Source organism: Larimichthys crocea, chromosome III, assembly GCF_000972845.2.
Source record: "Larimichthys crocea isolate SSNF chromosome III, L_crocea_2.0, whole genome shotgun sequence".
NCBI classification, from domain to species: domain Eukaryota; kingdom Metazoa; phylum Chordata; class Actinopteri; family Sciaenidae; genus Larimichthys; species Larimichthys crocea.
Window position 1 is genome coordinate 31,120,695 of NC_040013.1, and position 19,552 is coordinate 31,140,246.

General features: G+C 40.0%; 1 protein-coding gene across 5 annotated transcripts in view; it reads left to right on the plus strand.

The window, feature by feature from the left end:
- Window positions 1-19,552, plus strand: part of grid2 (glutamate receptor, ionotropic, delta 2) — a 420,953-nt gene that overhangs the window by 57,533 nt on the left and 343,868 nt on the right. For all 5 annotated transcript variants that reach the window (XR_003462339.1, XR_003462340.1, XM_010731260.3 and 2 more), the window contains exon 2: window positions 18,370-18,525. Coding sequence is in view for 3 of the 5 variants with exons in the window: in XM_010731260.3 (XP_010729562.1) it covers window positions 18,370-18,525 (156 nt within the window). In the remaining 2 variants the exon portion in view is untranslated. The remainder of the gene's footprint in view (window positions 1-18,369; window positions 18,526-19,552) is intronic.

The following is a 19,552-nucleotide window of genomic DNA, read 5'->3' on the forward strand; positions in this document are numbered from 1 at the left end:
TAGTGCATGAACTTCTGATGCTAGTTTTCTAAAGAATATGAAAGACATTTATATTGAGTGTCGAGTGTACTTCATTATTGACAAGGTCAGTCTTTGAATAGTGCTAAAAAAATATGTGTGTTTTATTGCTGATGTGCCTCAGCGTGGAAAATGTCATGGATTAAGTTGGGGAGAGTGCTGAGGTGCTGAACTTTTCTCAGTAGCATTTCTGAGCCTGGCTACTAATTTCTACCCAGTGACATTTTCTCTGGAGGTGAATCATTCAGCTGCTACAATCAGCGCTTAAGAGGAAATGCACAGATCAATTTCCCACCCTTGTTCCCTCCAACGAATGTTCCCTCGAGTGAGTGCTGAAGACATTTTCCCCTGTCGATCTGCCCGTCTCCCTTTTCATTCTGGTTTAACCTCCCTATATTTACCCTTTTCCTCTTGGAAAAATATTTTCCCTTCTCCTGTTTCTACAGTCAGGTCAGATTTGACTAGTGTGTTTTTAATAACCTCTGTGGCTATCTTTACCTCCTGCTCTCACTTATATCCCCTACTTCCTTCTCTACCTCTATGCATCACCCTACTTGGTCCTTGACAGAGGTTGCTGGAAAAGATAGGAAAAAAAAATCAACTTTGCAGAGTTGCTTGCTTGTGTCATGTGTTTCCTGGATCACAAGGTGCAGTCTGTCGTGCATCAGGAGGCCTGCAGACAAATAAATCTCTCCCTGGCAATTCCCTTGTCTTCCTCTTTCTCCAGCTTTCATTTCTCACTACTTTTTTCTGTCATTCTCTCATTTGATCTCCACTCTGCTTTTTCCAGATCTATAAAAAATGGTTTATCATTAAGAATCATGCTGCTCATTCACTCCTGATGTTCAGTCCTACTTTAGTATGCCTTCTAACTTCTACCAAGAGGATTGTGCATATGTCAGTGCCCCTGTATAGTATTTACACTATGGTAGCCTGGAGTCCCAACAAATGTGGATAAATCTTGGCAGCACAAATTGTTTCCTTTTAAATTTCCAAGCTTCCTTTTAACACAGTGGTAAAAGGTGCCATTGACGTCGGTACCCACCTAGAGGTTAGACCCAAACAGCAGTAAGTGCACATGTTTATCTTTTCAGTGCCTGCTGCTGCTTCTTTTACCATTACTCCTTACAATAAATATTCTGGTGACCCAGAAAGCATACACACTTTTCCAGGATGGCATATTGAGAAATACAGCAGGAAGCAACACATTGTGGGGAAAAACTGGCTTTCCATTAAATAGACAGCTACTTTGGTGAAAATGGAAGCGTCTGTTACATCAGATAAATGGCTGTAAAATATCACTAAAATACATCCAGTGTAGCATTTGTTTTACTTCAATATCTTTAGGAGGTTTTTAGCAATGGATTAGCTGATATGATATGATTTTATGATTAACCTCGGTGTAAAACGTCACAGTTAAAGGCTCAGCTACACTGAATGCTTCTGTCACGCATAATCAAGAAGTAGCAGTGAGTTAAGAGTTGGCCTTTTAGTGCGGCATAGAAACTGCGTGTGTGATTTTATCTTTCTCTAGTGTTGTGAAATAATTCATTATAATTGTGAAACCTGTATTATTCCTCAGACTGTTATCGTACCATTAAAATCTTTAATCATTGCATCTCTTGTAAGGTTACATTTGTGAATGAACCTAATCACTGATGTCTCATTCTCTCTATTAGTCTCTGTATGTCCGGAGAGACCTTAAGTAGAGAGACTTGTACACTATGTTCCTACAGTTTAATGAAATATATCATACAGATGCCTTCATTTTCTAATCCTCCATAATTAGTCACAAATTAGAATACCATTTCATATAAGGAGACAGAGAGCGAGTTGATGCCGGTTCTTGTAAAGGCAGAAATGGATTTTGTTGCCAAACGAAGCAGTCTAAAAAATTCTGTCTACAAAATAACATCTTTAGTTTAGTCTTATTAGTGGAATTTAAATAATAGGATGGATCGTTGGATCTGGGGGCATGGACGAGAGGAAAGATGTGATTCAGGTCACATTGATTTATAATGATAGCTCCTATTAAGAGAAAGCCTTTCAGTTCAGACACTTAACTTATAATGTGTCTGTAAATTTGTTTTGATCGGATTGATTGCTGGCTGTACTGTAACACAATTTGCCTTTCTGAAATAATGAGACAGGTTCACCGTGCTGAAAGATGAAAGGGAGATAGAGAGGTTGTTTGCAGAAAATATGAAAAAAAGAGAAATTTAAAATGTAACTTCTCAGTTTTTCAGTCGAAGTTCATGAAATGATGAATAAAAATCAGTGATTCCACAGGAGAATGTTGTTTGGTACAGATGTAAAGAAGATCTTTTTTTTTTCCAACTGCATCCTTTGATCTTTGTCAGTGCGTGGTGCTGGCTCAAGTGTCAGCATGTGACCTAAGTGTAGAACTTGGATCAAGTGATAACAAGGGGTGGTGTAACCCCTCGGTCTGTCCATAGATGGCCTTTGGCATCGGATGTGAATGGCCTTTGATCTTTCTCTCGCTCTCCACCGAATCTTGGACAACGCCTTCGACACTTATTCAATCGATGCTGTAACCGGTTTGGTCTGGTGTTCATACCGTATACAGCTGCTGATGTCTGTTTCAGTGTTCATTTTGTCACTTTCACAGGTTCCTTTCACTGATGTAGTGTTCTTTGCAGTGTCTTCAGGGTGTACCATCAGAGAATTTGGTGTTGAATGGTTTGTCGTACGAACTGACTTGTTGTGACTTGAAAACATCTGACTTGATATTCTGAGAGCCCAGCCATGGAAGTGTGTCCCACTGGGATGGTTCTGGAGCTCCCTATTGATTTAGTACTGTATATACTTGTCTTAACTCAGGTCGGTATTCTCATCATCTGCTCTCTGTAACTATTGTCCTGGAGAGTCCCTCAGGTCTGCTTCTGCTTCACCTGGAAAAAAGCTAATAAGTGTATTTAAACTTGTCAGTTCCTTCTTTCTCTAAAGGGTTACATTTACATGTAAATAATAAAAAAGCAGCAGGTCTTTCAGACATTGAATTGAGGTGATCTTGTTGATGCTCCAGGAAACTGGTCTCCTAAGCTTACATTTGATAAAGAAAGGAATATTGTGTAGTATGAGTAAGATTATTGGTTGCTTCAGGACACCAAGGAATTGAAAAAGATAAGATATGGGGTATCTTTTCCTCGAGGTTAAATTAGACCTCATGAGACCAGGCAGTGGTGCTTAAAGCCAAGAGCAGTATTGTCATGCAGTTTAAGGAATTTAAGTGGCTAGCAACAGACAACTGTGGTTTGTACTGGGCAGCTCAAAGCTATTTATACTGTATGCATTGTGGTATGAAAATGAAGTACTGTAGGGTGCCATTGGCAAGAGGAAATATGTAGCTTTTGTACAGCAGTACCCTTTTAATAATGACCAAAAGAAAAACAAAAAACAAAATCCCATGTCCCCTTTTGTGTCTCTGCACAAAAGTAAAAAAAAAAAAAAAAAACAGCTCTCCATTAGCATGTTCAGTTCTTCTATCCATCTTTGCCAAGCTTAGATCTCTTTACAAGGCAGTTCAAGGAGGTATCATTTGCACTAAATTTGAATTTCATATGTCAGGGAATTTATCAAAGACCCCCCTAAAAAAGACAAAATCTGAACGTGATTGAAGACTTGGACTCGAAACAGATTGGTAACGCAGATTGGAATTTCAAACGCCAACCTCCTGAACTAATTTGCATGTGGTGCATAGCAGATTGCTTTGGAAATACACTAATCTCAAAATGAATATGACTCCAACATAATTCTGTTTTTCAATTGTTATGTGTCAATTATTGTTTTTTTCTCTATGTACTGCTTTCACTGGCTATTTTTATTCATAGGGTTGAGTTGAAAGACAAATGTGTTTCACATGATTATCTCCTAAATTATGAAATGGAGCATTTTAGGATTAGGCTGCATTTCTCCTCTGTAGCATCCCTCTCCTCCACCTTTTTAATAAGCCCCTCCCCTACTTCCTTTCTCCCTCTTTTCCTCTTCCTCTTTTTTTTCTTTCTTCCCACACTTCAGCACAAGCTTCCCCCCCTCTCTAGTGTGTTCTTATGTGCTTATGCATTACACATATTTCATTTTTAGTTTTCTCCGTGGTTGCAACACAGATTACTGACCTGAATTTGACCCTCTCCTGAATGCTCAACTTCATGGCTAATTTGCCTAACTGGATAATGGGTGAATCATTTACCAGGGGATCCAATATTAAAATTATATGTATTTCCTTTCTCGTGTAAGAGTAGAAAGTCTTTCACTGATGCACACAAATGGAGCTCAAAGGGGAGGTTCAGACATGAACATGAAGTAATTTGCACCACCTACAATCAGCTTATCTTCCTCCAACACATAGTTACACACACATTCACGTAACAAATTGGTCCATTTAAACCTTCTATCTGCCATTGCTGCTTTTAAATGTTATTCACTGTTCAGTATCCACCTTTGCACTGCAAGCTGAAATGCATCAGCATTTACCCAAATGTTATTCAATTCAAGAGTGACTTTCGATGCATGCATGTATTATCTTGTATATGTATGTCTCCCATGTTGCTTTCGTTTTGATGGCTTTCTGATTGGACAGGAAAGCTGTTTTGCATGCAGCAAGTACATCGAGGTCAATTGTATTTCCCCCAATGATGTCATCATTTCCAATGTTACTGGCTATAATATACCCTCACATTAGATGGTGCACATTTTTCTACTCAGCGTTTCAGTGAATAGTTCTGCTGTTGTGCAGTACATCCTCCCAACAACCCGATTCCATTTTTTTCCCCCTGTAGTTTCATCAAAAGATTTATTGCGGAGCAGTTACTGCAATCTACAATCATTTTCTTCCCATGAAATTATCAAAAGACTAAAATGAGGAAGAATGATAGTGTTTTTTTGTGCTTCGTGTCCCTGCATACGACTTGGAAATGCTTCAAGAAGTGTTGTTTTAGCTATAAAAGATTGTCAGGTTCTAACCCAGTCATCTCTCTTCTGGTGACATTGGTAAATAGTGTAAGTCTCTCTTGAACTCAAGGTGAAGCATGCTGTTTGGGGGGGGTCGCTATGTTAAATGCATTTATGGTAGCTGTTTACTTAACCAATCATCAGCCAGTCAGCCAGTCATTGGGGAGTAGGGTAAGTATATATTCAAAAGACAGCTTCCTTCATGTGGTATAATCAAGATCAAGAACCTCTTCATGTCAATTTGAACTCATGTAAAACCCATAAAACAATTGCGGGGTAATGCAAGCATAGTGAACGCCCTCCTACCCACATTTTTTATAAGCAAAGGAATGATTATAGTTTGTGTTGAGTGACTCACTGATAAAAAACACTGGGAATATATCACAAGCACACCCAAACAAATACATACACACACAGACACAAACCTATTCACCTACATGTTATGTACACCGCTCTGGGGGTGTTGGATCCTGAGGGCCACCTACTGCAGTGATGAATAAAACAATAGCTACTTGGAGCTGTGCATGTGTGTGAAGAGGTTCTGCTGACGTGCTGGCTTTCAAATGAACTCCTCTGGCTGGCAGTATGGCAGCTTCTGGCCCTGGCTGACGAGAGTGCCTCCGCTTGCGATCATGTCTGCATGCATACATGATAACCTGAAAAAAAAATGACCTGACAAGCAGCCAGCAGCCAGCAGCAGTGAATGATCACTGTCAGGAAAAAGCTAGACTCACCAACATATTGTTCATCTTTCACATGCCTTAGCATTTGTGATCAAATGGTGTTGACAGAATATTAAAACATCATAAAATATTTGTTCATCCTAATTTACCTTTATGAGTAATACAATTTATAACCTCAAAGGTACCGGCAATTTGAATTATGCGATCTTTAGCGTTTAAAACATCTTTCTGCTTTGGAGGACTCATTTTTTACAGTTTAGAACCTTGGTTGTTCACTCCTGTTGACCATTTTTGACATACCGACTTGTGACCATGGTTAAAGAAAACTTTTGTCTGGTTAAAAAAAAAAAAACATTGCCTGGAAAACTGTGTCCATGGCTTCGGCTCTAAAATGGATAAAGTCTTTGAATACAACTTTTTTTTAAAGGTATCATCACCCTCAAGCAAATTCTACAGTTTGAATAAAGCGATTCATCAGATTTAATAAGTCAGCCTTGAAAGGCAGATTGTAAACACAAAGCTGGCCCCATGCAGAGAGGGAGAGAGATGGCGAGGGCAGCTGTGGTCAAATTAGCTAGAGACCGAATGAAGAGACGGCGCTGCATTAGTGAGACCAATGTAGTCAATCAGAGAAACAAAACAACAAGCCGTAACTCTGCAAACCCTTGCATAAAAGAGCCACGTTTGCAGATTTTGTATGATTGCAGCTAAAGCAAGCAATGCACACTTCAACCCATCCACTGTGTCTGCTCTGTTTGCTCTGCCCTCGGTCAAACAGACAGGACAGCCATGACACAGAGAGCAGAGGAGAGACAGAGAACAACGTTACAATGTTAATATATTTTTTAGAGTCAAGACCTGAGCAGCATGGGAATGTTGATTTCAAATTTAAATATCAGTGTTAGGAATGCACCTTTTACAAAGGTCAAGATACTGGGCACAGCTCTACAATGGAAACTTGTATAATATGAATGTTGTTTCAGGCAATATCTTGATTGCATCCAACTGTGCACTTTTTTTTTTGTTTTAGTTTTTATAAGTTGCCTGATGATACCATTACACTCCTACTTTATAAGAGGCAAGAAGAGAAAAGCAGCTGCTGTATTGAAATATGAATCTTTTCAGGCCAACTAAAGACTATCATTGATGGATTTATTGACATGAGAACGCATACACACATTCATTTAAGGACAGTAAACACACGTTTAAAGGCTTTTCAGGTCACATTCACATTAGCAACTTCTTGTTCCAGAAATTGTACTGTATGTGAGTCCTCTGTGGGAATGTTGCAGAACATTTCTCTTTGATCCCAAATGAGAGACCCAAAGCAGGTAATTTGTGCTACATTTCTTTCTCCTATAATTTTAATCACTGCTGAATTTGCACAGCTCAAACCGAAAGGAATTTTTGATTATGATAAATTATGGATTATATCCAGATCCTGCAAGCTCACAACACACATCACCTCTTCAGCATCCATCCATCATGTGCTGAGTCTGATGTCTTGTCTCTGTAATGAATCTATTAATGCCACGCTAGCATTAATTAGAAGCCTATTATTCCCGCCTGACCCCACATTAGAACAGTTTGTGTGTCGTGTTTGTTTGTTTTTTATTATCAGTGTGTGAACTGTATGTGTGCGGGCCCGAGTGCATATGTGAACACATCTGTGAGTTTGTGCTTGCTTGTGTGACCCCTAGGATTGCCCATTGTTAATAGGTTTTCAGATGGAGGAGCTTTATTATGCTCTTTATGACTTTTTAACTGACTCACTGCTCACTGCTGGTAATGAACATTGTGTGTGTGTGTGTGTGTGTGTGTGTGTGTGTGTGTGTGTGTGTGTGAGAAAGAGAGAGAGAGAGAACATTCGTAGTAATGAATATAAGTGAGGTGGATGCAGGTTTGGCTGGAACAGAAGGTGTTCCATGGGGGTGGTAGTGCAGTGAGTGGCCTTGAGGGAAAGTGGGCTAGAGAGAGAGAGGGGGTATGATGATAGTGTGGGTGGGAGAGAGATAAATAATGAGAGTTAGAAAGAGAGAGAGAAGTAGATGGAATGATGGAGGGAGAGAGATAAAGTGATGGAGGGAAAATGAGGACAACGGAAGTGGTGCTATCTCTGCTTTACTGTGTGTGTGTGTGTGTGTGTGTGTGTGTGTGTGTGCGTGTGGATGGATTGATTATAAAAAGTAGCAACAAATTAATAAGACAGTTAATGCAAGAGAAAGAAGTAGCTGTGACACACACTCAGTGAATTACTGATGCATCAGCATTGCTATATTGATCACAGGTCATCTGTTTAGTGGTTATTTAGAGTCATCATATCTCTGCTGGCCACTTGGTTGAGGGAGTCTTATTTATGAAGCAAATAAAGTGTACTTCTGTGCCCCTGTGTTGGTGTATGTGTGTGGCGCTATGCACATTCATATTAGTATTTTTTTCATTTGTATTTGGAAGTCTTCTTGTGCCTGTTTGTGTGTGCTCAGTAGTATTTGTGCACAGTAAAACCTGGAGGGAATGTACTTTCCTTTTTAAGTCCCAACTCCAGCAGAGGAACACAGCTGCAGCAGCATCACCAAGGAAAGGAAAGAGGACAGTTTAGTTACTAAACTGCTTAAGTAATGATGAACAGCAAACCCTCCAGAACCTGTAATGGGTGTAGAGGGCAAGGACGACGGGAGGGAAGAGCACACTGGGGTGAAAAAGAGCCAGCGGGCAAAAGAAAAAGGGATGAGATAAGATGAAGGAAAAAGCAACAGTGGGTGGGTATGAGAGGAAAGGAGGGATGGGAATATATGGGATAAGAGTGCCTGAGGATAGTGGGCAGGGATGGGGAAAAGAAGTGTTTGTGAATGTGTGGAGGAGGTAGAGGACAGGTATGTGATGGAAGGATAAGGTGAGAAGGGGAGAGATGAGGGGAGGGACTGTGAGGGAATTAGAGAAAAAGTATGCAGGAGAGCAGTGTGATAGAGGGGGAAGCTACAGAGGGGGAGACAAAGGGGAGGAGAGTTCAGAAGTTTTGGAGTCATACAGTAAATACAGGGATTTGAGAAAAGGATAGGATTTGATAGCACATACCACGGAAGGAATATAAAAGTCTGAAGATGCCGTAGACACGCAACGTTTGTTGGCGGGAAGAAGGGCAACAAAAAGGGGGATCCTCCAAAATCCATTCCTCCCTAAAAATATAATGTGACATTTGTGATGTGTACAAATCTGGAGCCTCTTACGAGTGCTTCAGGCAAAATCCTTCCGAACGTTCAGCATTAATCAGGATAGTGAGCTTAAAGACTCAAGGTGCTTAAAAAGACTGGCTTCTTGCTTTAAAAGCAGATTCGAGGTTTCAGTTCTTGTACAGTTTCGTATGTTCACATTTTTAACAAAAGAGTTCTTTTTTTCTTTTTTTTTTTATTCTTCACCTCTTTATTTCTACCCCCTCTTCATCATCCTTTTATTTGTTGCTCTTCAGTCTCGTTTCTTTCACTTCCTCTCTCTGTTGTTCTATCTCTCTGCACTTTTTTTTATCTTTCTCTGTTTTTTCTGCATTAACAAACACAATCCTCTGACATGGTTAAAACAAACAGAAAGACAACCATGAAACTTCACTTGTGAGAAGAGAGTCATGTACATAAGCTTTGTTTTAACCCAGTAAATGTTCATAGTTGCGTGGTAATGCAGCTGTAAGTACAGGCTTGGTGTGTTCAAGCACGGCTGTTCATGACATTAGTGTGTTTGTTGACAATATAGCTTGTTCAGTTCAATACCTGACCCTGATGGTGTAACTTCCCACCACCACTTAAATGTATACCAACAGGTAACAACCTTCAAGCTATCAAAGCTTTTACCTGTGTTGCTACACAATGAAGAAAGAAAGTAAAGATGAAAGCGTGTTTATTGTGATGGATTACATATCTCTGAAAATTGATTTTCATAGCGTTCTGGTGTATCTCAAAACAATGGTTGCCTGACAGGTAGAAAGACTGTATCTCTCTAACAGCTACGGTACAAGAAGCTATACTTTGGAAAATGGTTGGCAATATGTGCATGATTTGTTTTTAATGTTAGAAAAATTCAAACACTTGAATGACTTTTAAAGCAAATGTCAGATCATGAAATCTTTCTCTGTGCCCTATATCTCTGACTCATACACATACACACATATATTCACACAGCAGTCTTCAAAGATATCAAGTCCCTCCAAACCAGTGCAAGTTTACCTGGATTAAATGGCACATCGAGAGTCGCATTGAACAAGAAAGGGAGAGGGAGTTAGAGAGGATGAGAGCAGAGTGATGCTTAGGGAAATAAAAAGCATGCAGAAAAGGATGTAAAAAGGAGGAGGAGAACAGAGAGGGCAGGAGAACTGGGGAACAAAGAGGCAAGGAGCTGAAGATGAGAGGGAAGGGGAAGTGGTTAGAAGTATAGGTGAAACAGAACTGTAAAGCAGAACAGAGATAATGAGGTGAGGTGGTTTTATTAAAGATGAGAAGAGATGAAATGAGACAGATGGATATAAAAGGTTATAAATGAGAGGTAAGGTCAAGTGTAGATGAAATTAGAGTGAAAGGAAGCTGATAAAGCCAGTGGGATTGTTTTAACATTCAGGGCCAGCAAAGCAAATATTTAATTTCTTATGCAACATATTGATATGAAGGAGAATTTAGAGTTGCAGCAAAATGCATGCAATCATTTTTCATCTGCTGTCAAGGGTATACACAGGTACACTGAATATATACTCAGGCCATTTAGAAGGTACATTGCTATCATCCTAATTATCATTTACTTATACCTTGGCTCAGGCTGAGATATACTCTAACATCTGGCTCACAGCCACCAGCTCTACTGTTTTAAGATTGCTGGCAAGCCTTGCTGGACTGCAGCTGAGTCAGCTGTTGTTTGCAAACGAGCTGGACCTGGCCAAAACCGGCCAAGAGCTGACATGAAGAGAAACACAGAAAGAAAAACGACATTGTCAATTGTCCACCCTTTACTTTGCTGGATGCGCACTCAGTGACTGAATCTCAACTTAGATGAATTGGTTATTTCCAAATTGTGTTCAGCTTGCTGGCTAATGAATGGAGTCACAAAACAAATCCTCCACCTACTCAAAGTATGTTCATTTGCGTGGGAGAAAGCAAAGCCCTGGATGTGTACAGCAGGTCTCGACAAAGGAAGGAAACAGTCAGGCTGGGTTCTGTCTACATAAGGTGAGGGGAAAAGGTGAGGCTGGGAGGGAGGCATGATGGCAGATAGCAATGACCTTGGCACAGCATTGTGTGGCAAAGGACTGGAGTGCTGCTGAACTATGATTACAGATTCTCCTGGCTGCTTGCCTCCTTAACGATGGAGCAAATTAATTTACATGCCTATAATGAAAGAAGTGAGGGAGGAAGAGCTTTTAAAAAAAGTAGGGAGAATGAGGGAGATATTTTTACACGAGTCAGGTTACCTGGGAGATTTCTCAGTCAATACTCATGGGAATCAATTGTCAGCCATCTGTCTGTCATCCAGCAATATACACTCATTAATACAGTTTGTGGGTATATTACACAGCCATAACATTGACAGGTGAAGAAAAAGAACACTGATTATCCTGTTGTCATGGCACCTAGGATTGATTAGGCACCAAGTGAACAATTTGTCCTCAAAGCTGTCAGAAGCAGGAAAAAATGGCAGGCACATGCATTTAAGTAACTGTGATGGCTAGATTACTGGATCAGAGCATCTCCAAGACTGCAGGTCAGGTTATCACATGGATGGCTGGGCACATGAGCATCACTTACCTGGGGGACGCATGGCACAAGGAAAGCAGCAAGCTGGCAGAGGCAGTATAAGGCTTTGGGCAATGCTGGGAAACCTTGGACCCTGCCATTTATACAGTATGAATGTTTGACACGTACCACCTACCTAAGAATTGTTGCAGACCATGTACACTGTTTCATGGAAACAGCATTCCGTGATGGCAATGGCCTCCTTCAGCAGGGTAATACGCCTGCCACAAAGCAAAATTGGTTCAGTAATAGTTTGAGGAACACAACAACAAGTTCAAGGTGTTGATTCGGCCTCCGAATTACCCAGGTCTTGATCCACTTGACGATCTGTGGGATGTTCTTGGTGCCAGATACCACAGCACACCTTCAGAGGTCTAGTGGAGTTCATGCTTTGATGGGTCAGGACTGTTTTGGTGGCAAAAAAAGGGATCTACACAATATTAGGCAGTTGCATTCCAAACTGCAGCACACTACCATGGACAAAGATTGTCATGGATGATTCAGTATCTTCTGTATATCTGCTGTTGTATCAACAAAATATCCAGCAAGTTCACAAGATTTTCTTGCTGACCTACTATATCATATTCATACACATACACAGATGCACAAACACTGGGATATTACTTCCTTTACTGGAAAATTGCATGAACATTGTGTGTGTGTGATTCTTGTGAGAGCTTATACAGTATGATAAATATTCAGGCTTTTTTCATATCTGTTCCTATCATATGCCACTGGCTTACTCTCCTCCCCTGTTACCATTAATACTGTGTCCTTTCCCTCTCTTACAAACACACAGACACACACACACACATTCATTCTACACTGTCCTCCCAAGTGTCAAAACGCACTCCCAGCTCTCACATCACTGCTGTAAATAACAGTCTTTCTGCGTGCTTCTTCTATGTGTGTTTGCGTGTTGGTGTGGATTTGTGCGCTTCCCCAGTTCATCACCATCATCACTCAGCGCCGTCGCCACCTTGCTTTCATCATCACATTGAGACGGCAACCTTGTCATAAATCAGAGATACATCGCCGGTGTGCGTGTGTTCCTCTGTAGTCATTATCCTTGTCACTATGTCAGTGTTCCTGTCACATTACTGTCATCAGCTGCAACCTCAACAACAGGTGTGTGAGTTTCTTAGATAGACAGAAGCCTGGATCCCCCATGGTATTTTCGGAAATCTTCGGTGCCCTGTTTAGAGTTGTCCCTGTGAAAGAGAGGCACAGATACATGTGGCGATATGGAGAGAGAGCGAGAGAGGGGGGGTGATTGTTACAATAGAGGAGAGATTGAGTGAATGAGAGTAAAGGGCCAGAAGACAGGTGCACAGGCAGTCAGATGGAGAGGGATTTGGCAGAGCTCACGGCTGTTTTCCCTAAAAAAAGGAAAGAAAATGCAAACAGATGGCAACCTCTAAAATGTCAGTCGAGCTGAATGACAAGAAACTAATTTTGTTTCAGCCGTTTAACATTTATCGTTTTTTTCGTCACCTCCTCTGCCCATGTTGCCCTCCACTTTCAACGTGAAATCACTCTTAACAATCATTCCCTCACTCATGCTGAATGATTATCCTGAGAAGGAGCTGGCTTAATTACTGGCTCTTTATGGAGTGTGGGAACATAATAACTCTGCATTGGATGATGTGCCATCCCAATTTGTTCATTTAATAAGGAAATTGAGCACTGTTTTGTACATTCAACAATGTGCCTTTGCCAGCCTGAATGCAATTATCTGATTTTATGTAGTCAGGTGGCTGAGCTGGTTGAAGTATTCCCTGTTAAAAATTTAAGATTAAAATTAATATAACCATGTTTCTGCTTTCAGGCCAGCTGGACACTTATGGTAACTATTCAGTATCTTAACATTAAAAAGGAGTCTTGATGTGAACCTTTGCCCAACTTAAAGAGGTCCAGTGTGTTAGATTTTAGAGGCTTAATTTACAAAATACAGCAGAAACAGAATATAATATACATAACTATGTTTTCATTACTGTGTAATTACCTTAAAAATAAGAACTTTTTGCTGCATTAGCATAAGCCTTTTATATCTACAGATGCTGCGGGTCCTCTTCTGCAGTGTGCACCATACTGAGCTGCAATGTTTCTACAGTAGCCCAGAATATTCACTTGTGTTTCGAGGGCGGGTGAAGGGGTTTGCAGGATGCCGCTAAATCTTACACACTGATCCTTGAAGTAAAAATCATAAAAGGACACAAACTATTTTAGCTCCACTAACAGGATGGTTACGTGGAGGGTAATGCCAGTCTATCAGTTGGTCCAACGCTTTGGCCCAGACTGGATGGATTGCCATGACATTTGTTACAGAGATCCATGATTTCCTGAGGATGAATCGTAATTACTTTGTTACTTTGGTAATCTCCTGAGGTTTCTCGTGAAATATCCCAGACTTTCGGATGTATATCATGAAAATTGTTACAAATGTTCCTGGCACCCTGAGGGTGTTTCCAACTATCTATGGTGATACCTTAAGATCATCATGAATATGACTTTTGTGGTTAAGCGGTGGTAAGTTAAATGGTCAATCAACTGTCACATAGATGAATCGCCATAAAGTTTGCATCACACATTCGTGTTCATGATCACTTTGGTCACTTTTCATCTGGTCATAATTTCTATTTATCCAATACTTTGGTATGACTTAATAATACAAAACTAGTGATATTCCCATTGGCCTCAGCTGTACTAAATGTTCAGTGCTAATTAATGTTAGCAGGGCAAACCAGACAAGACGAGCAGAGAGAGTACATGGCTCAGTATACCAAGGTAAGAACAAAGATGATATGAAAGCCCCAGGAAAGCCTACTGATTAGCCCATCATCATCCTTTAATCTTTCATGTTTTTTTTTTCATCCATGTCGTTTGCCTGTTTTGGAGACTGTAATACTGTTTAATTCAAAGCAAACAGGCTGTGATGATGATGAAAATGATAGTGATGATGGCTAATGTTATCTATTTAGCAAAGTATTTTATGCAGACACTTCTCCTGCCTTCACAAAGGTGTAAGTAGGCAGCTAATGAATTACTGAGACTTTGCTCCAATTAAATTTTGTAATTAAAAAAGGAGACAATACTGAAATTTGTACGACTACCATGACAGCTTGTGGAATAAAATTTTCAGATTTATCATTTATTTGTGCTTCATATTTTTTTGTGCTTTTTCCTCCAGCTTCTGTCATCCATTCTATGAGGTTATTAGGCACTAAGTAGACAAACTAGGAAATCGGTGTAAACAAACTAGGAAATTAATGCTAAACACTTGACCGCTGGCAGAAATTTGATCAATACCTCTCAACCAAACAATTTAAAGTGTCTACTTTTTGGATCCATTCAAATTGGCCGCTGTTGTTGACGATGCTGTTGTTGACGATGCTGGTGTTGACGATGCTGTTGTTGACGATGCTGTTGTCAAGGAAGGGATGGTTTGGAAATAGGTTGGTGATTTAGTGCTGCTGCCCACATGCTGTGTGTGTGTGTGTGTGTGTGTGTGTGTGTGTGTGTGTGTGTGTGTGTGCGTGTGCGTGTGCGTGTGCGTGTGTGTGTGTGTGTGTGTGTATCAGGGCAAGTCCGTGCATATGTGTGTCTGTGTGCCCGCCCTTGGGGCGTCTGTGTAAAGCAAGATTCAGTGCTTTTATTTCCTGGCTGATTTATGTGGTGACGTTTGCCTTTGCGCTCACAATCACATTATTGGAAAGGAGGAAGAGCCAGAAATCTGTGTGTTGTGTACGGATGCGCACAGTCTGTGTTTGTAAATCTGCATGCAGTGATGTTTTTCTGATATAACAGGCAAAGAGCAGCAGTCATTCACCCATCGTCCTTTCTCCTAAATTCTCTTAAATTTTTCTTCTCAGTATATGGGTTCTTTTAACATAATATACATTATTAAACATACACTGGGAATATTAGCCGATATGCGCACTTTTAACAACAGTACACTTTCTTTATGTACATTCAAAATTGCCACATTTTGTAAATGAACTTAAGTTTCCACCACGCTTTGTGTTTAGATGACTTTGATTATGAAACTGGGTGTTTAAAACACATTTGGTCGGTGAGTCAGTTTTTAATGTGTTTTTGTGTTTGTGTTTGCCACCTCACTGTGCCTAGATTAAAGAGTGTGGTTTTTAATCAGATACAGGCGGCTGATGAATCACTGTGCAGGTGTCAAATAGAAAGATAGGGAAGAACGAGTAAGTGGTTAAGAGATCATTGAAGAGAAGGAAGGAGGGGAAATTACAGATAAACGACTCTGTGACAAATATCTCTCTATTTTAATATCCTTTTGTTTTGGCCACTAGACCAACAACACATTGTTTGTGGGATAATTCAAAGAGATAAAACATAAACAAACCCGTAAAGACAGTTACACAGAACTGTAAAGATACATTAACATATATCTGGAAGCATGAGTGAGGTCACAAAGTGTTTGTTTTTTTCCTGCTGCACTATTTTGTTTTACAAATTAGTCTCTCAAATTTGTATATTTGTTTTCATCCTGCAGATACTGTGGAGCACATTAAAACACTGATTTCGAGTGCACTGACACTTGTTTTCACCTTTTGTCTGACTCAGTTTAGAGCTACGTATGCAGTCCTCTCCTCTCCTTTTCTCTCCTCTGTCCATGCATTTGTCCTCTAGACATATGCTGCCTAACATTGTCCCCCTGTGTCGCACAGTTTCGAATGTGTACAAATCCTTTCCCAGCAGTGTCATCTTCAAGCTGATTGGAACCCCATTCATAATTGATTTCTAATGGAATAGTTAATGAGTCTCTGTGTTTCACCCTTTGTCCAGGCCTGATTGTCTCACCTCATCTATACTGCATGATTATAGAAACAACCAAGACTCAATCAGTGGGAGGGTATTTACAGTTCCCAAATGCTGATGGATCAAATTATTGAAGGATGCATATTTAATGAGAACTTTGGAAGAAGGGGTCGTTAGCATACTGCTCATAACTCTCTTCAAACAGTGTTTGGTTTTGTATTTGTTGTATAAAGACTATGTTGAAATTAATTGTCATTCAGAAGTTAAATTTAATCAACAGTTCATTTGAAATAGGGTGAGAGAAAGTATGATTCAGGATTTTGGAATAAATGCTGCCCCCAGATCATCAGTTAAGTGTATCATTTTAAACTACATTATAGTACATATTTCTTAAACTAATTAAGCAGAAAATAGGTTTCTCAGAGACATACCTGAAATCATCATCAAATCATCGTGTACTCATTGACCTATATAAAACCAAACAACAACAGTCTTATAAATGTGGTAGAAAACAGCCCTCAATAGATTAGATTGTTGTAGATTCCCTGGTTATTAATTGAATTTGCATACATAATCTGGAATAATATATACACACAAGCTCATACAATATGTGCTTTATTTTCTCGTCAGTGAACTACATTTAGCAGTGCTTCAGTGCTCTGGCTAACACAATTACTGGCCCAGTGGATTGAGGGGATAAACTGGGTTGAAATCCGCTAAAGGGGAAGAAAGAGAGGAATAGATACCACATAGTTAATTGTGTGTAACAGACCAAAGAAGAGACCAAATCTGTACCAGCCAGTCAACGCCACATGTTGTCTCATCTGTCTGTCTCAGCAAAGCTGCAGGTTGATATTTATTTTATGACTAATTTAATATTGACTTGTGAGAACTTTATCTTTCACTACAGATACTGGCATTCGCCAGTTTCTTCCTCTGTTTCCCTTTGTGCAGCAACCATTTTGGCTGACTCAGTGTGCCCTTGGGCAGTATTTGACCTTAGAATGAACAATGATGCCGAGCAGTTTCTCCCTCACACCCAGTCTTTCTCAAGTCCCAGTTCAGGGGCTAGATAAAGAGATTTCTCCAAGTGTAGCAGATTGCCCTTTTCACATATTTGGAGAACACAACTGGTGTATCATTTGCTGCCCACCTGTTTGTGTTCATGTGGTCATCAGTCACTGGTAATTTATGTTTATGAGCTGGAATAAGCTGTAATTAGATGAATATAAGTATTAAAATGCTGTGCATTTAATAAAATCATAGAGCAGGATTCAAGTCCAACCCAGACATCACACCTAGGTGTGAAGTGGCAAAGTCTGGTGGGGGCCTTGGTGGGGGCCTTGGTGTGGCCCCTTTGTTTAAGTCCCAACATTTCCATGTAGACCTTGATTGAGGCTTTATGGTCTATACATAGGCCTTTCTTTGTTTAAGCCATCATGTCTTACGTGTGCTGTGCTCATGATTCAGTTATAAAATCCCATTGCACCATGGAGCATCTCTCCTGCTGGACTGCTGACAGAAATGTCAGTCACAGTTGACAGCAGTACAGAAGGTTGTACGATCGTCTGGTTCATTAGCCGACTTCACTGACAGTCAGCTTTCCAGCGTCACGCTGCCCTCCAGTTGTATTGCCCTTCTCCACCTCCATCACTGATAGTTTTGTGGTTTTGCTCATTTTGTGACTTAGTTTGTAAAGTTTACAGCCTGCCATGCTGTTGCTCTAGCATCATTCTATGTAGAGTGACACAGTTAAAAAACTAAACTACAGAAGTTTGACTGACAAAATGTCAAGGCTCATGACTTGAATCATTGAGTTGTCAGGGGCAACCCTAATGTTTGGTGAAATGTCATCAGTCATAATAAAACCTTTGGTATCAGAGAACTAGCCTTAATTATTACACTATGCCAGCTCATTACCAATTTCTTAGTGATAAAATCTGAAGTTACTGAATATGTCGAGGAAAGTGCTGGACCATCTGGGATGAAGTCAAAGGTTGAGCATGAAAACTCACTTTTTGGGCTGCATACTTCTTATTACAATATTTCTATCTCTACTGTTTTGTCTCTTTATAAAAGTCCTCTACAGTAATACTGAGTAATGGTTTCCTTTTCCTTTTTGCCTTCTTCCTTGTAAACAGGCGCTATCTTTGACGAGTCAGCACGGAAAGATGACGAGGTGTTTCGCCTTGCCGTGGCAGATCTCAATTTGAACAACGAAATCCTAGAGACCGAGAAGATCACCATCTCTGTGGAATTCGTTGATGGGAACAACCCCTTCCAGGCTGTGCAAGAAGGTAGGATGATAATACTGTGTTGTACATTGAACAGGTGCCTGGGAGCAATCAACAAGTTACATTCCTCAAGTTCTTTTTGTGTTGACATAAACTTGCATTCAGACAGAGGACATCAATTTGCTTCTGGGTCAGAGTGAGATGAAAAGGCTTCTTTCAACATTCATCCCTTCAGTTTCCAAAATTCACTTACATTGAAACATGCAACAAAGTGCAAGCTGTAATTAAGATGGAAATACAGCTCTTTGAGTTCTAAGCCATTCCAACTGTTTATTCAACATGGGTACAGTACTTCCAAATGCCAAATGATTCAATGCAAACACTGAAAAGGAAAATGAGGCATGAATGGAAGCAGTCATTGTCTCCTGTTGTTTTCATGTATCAAACCAGCCAATACACATATTCAAACACAGCAAACAAGAAATTGAATATTGTATATCTGGCAGCCAAGTCACTGTATACCGCAAATTATATCTTGAATGGCCAGTAAGTTGGCACAAAGGGAAATAGGATGATAAACTGTTCATCAAGTGTGAGTGTGAGTGTGTGTGTATGAGTGTGCTTTCATGATATGCTGGCTTCATTTTGGAATCAATTTAATTAATTCAGAAAAAAAAGAAAGGAATCAACCAAAATATGGAAAGGATAAGCAGACGCAAATACAGTACTTACTTACTGGCATGATACAGGTGCACAATGTTTGCTTAATTCTCTTCCTCTAACACTCGTGCCTTTTCTAAATTTATGCCACTTTACAGGGAAATGACACCAGACAGCAGTCAGCCTCAAAAAGCAGCTCGCATTCATATTTAAATATATTTTATTTATCTATTCTTGACTGTGCCATATTGTAGACATATCAAGCTTTTTCGAGATATTACTTGTGTTCAGTGAAGCATGATTGTGCACCAGATTCAATCCACCTGACAAGCAAAGTACTATACCTACACATGAGCCATTGATTCATTTAAAGTTATCAGAAATGTTATTAAATCCTTTTTCCAAGACATACAATGGCTTGACACTTTGA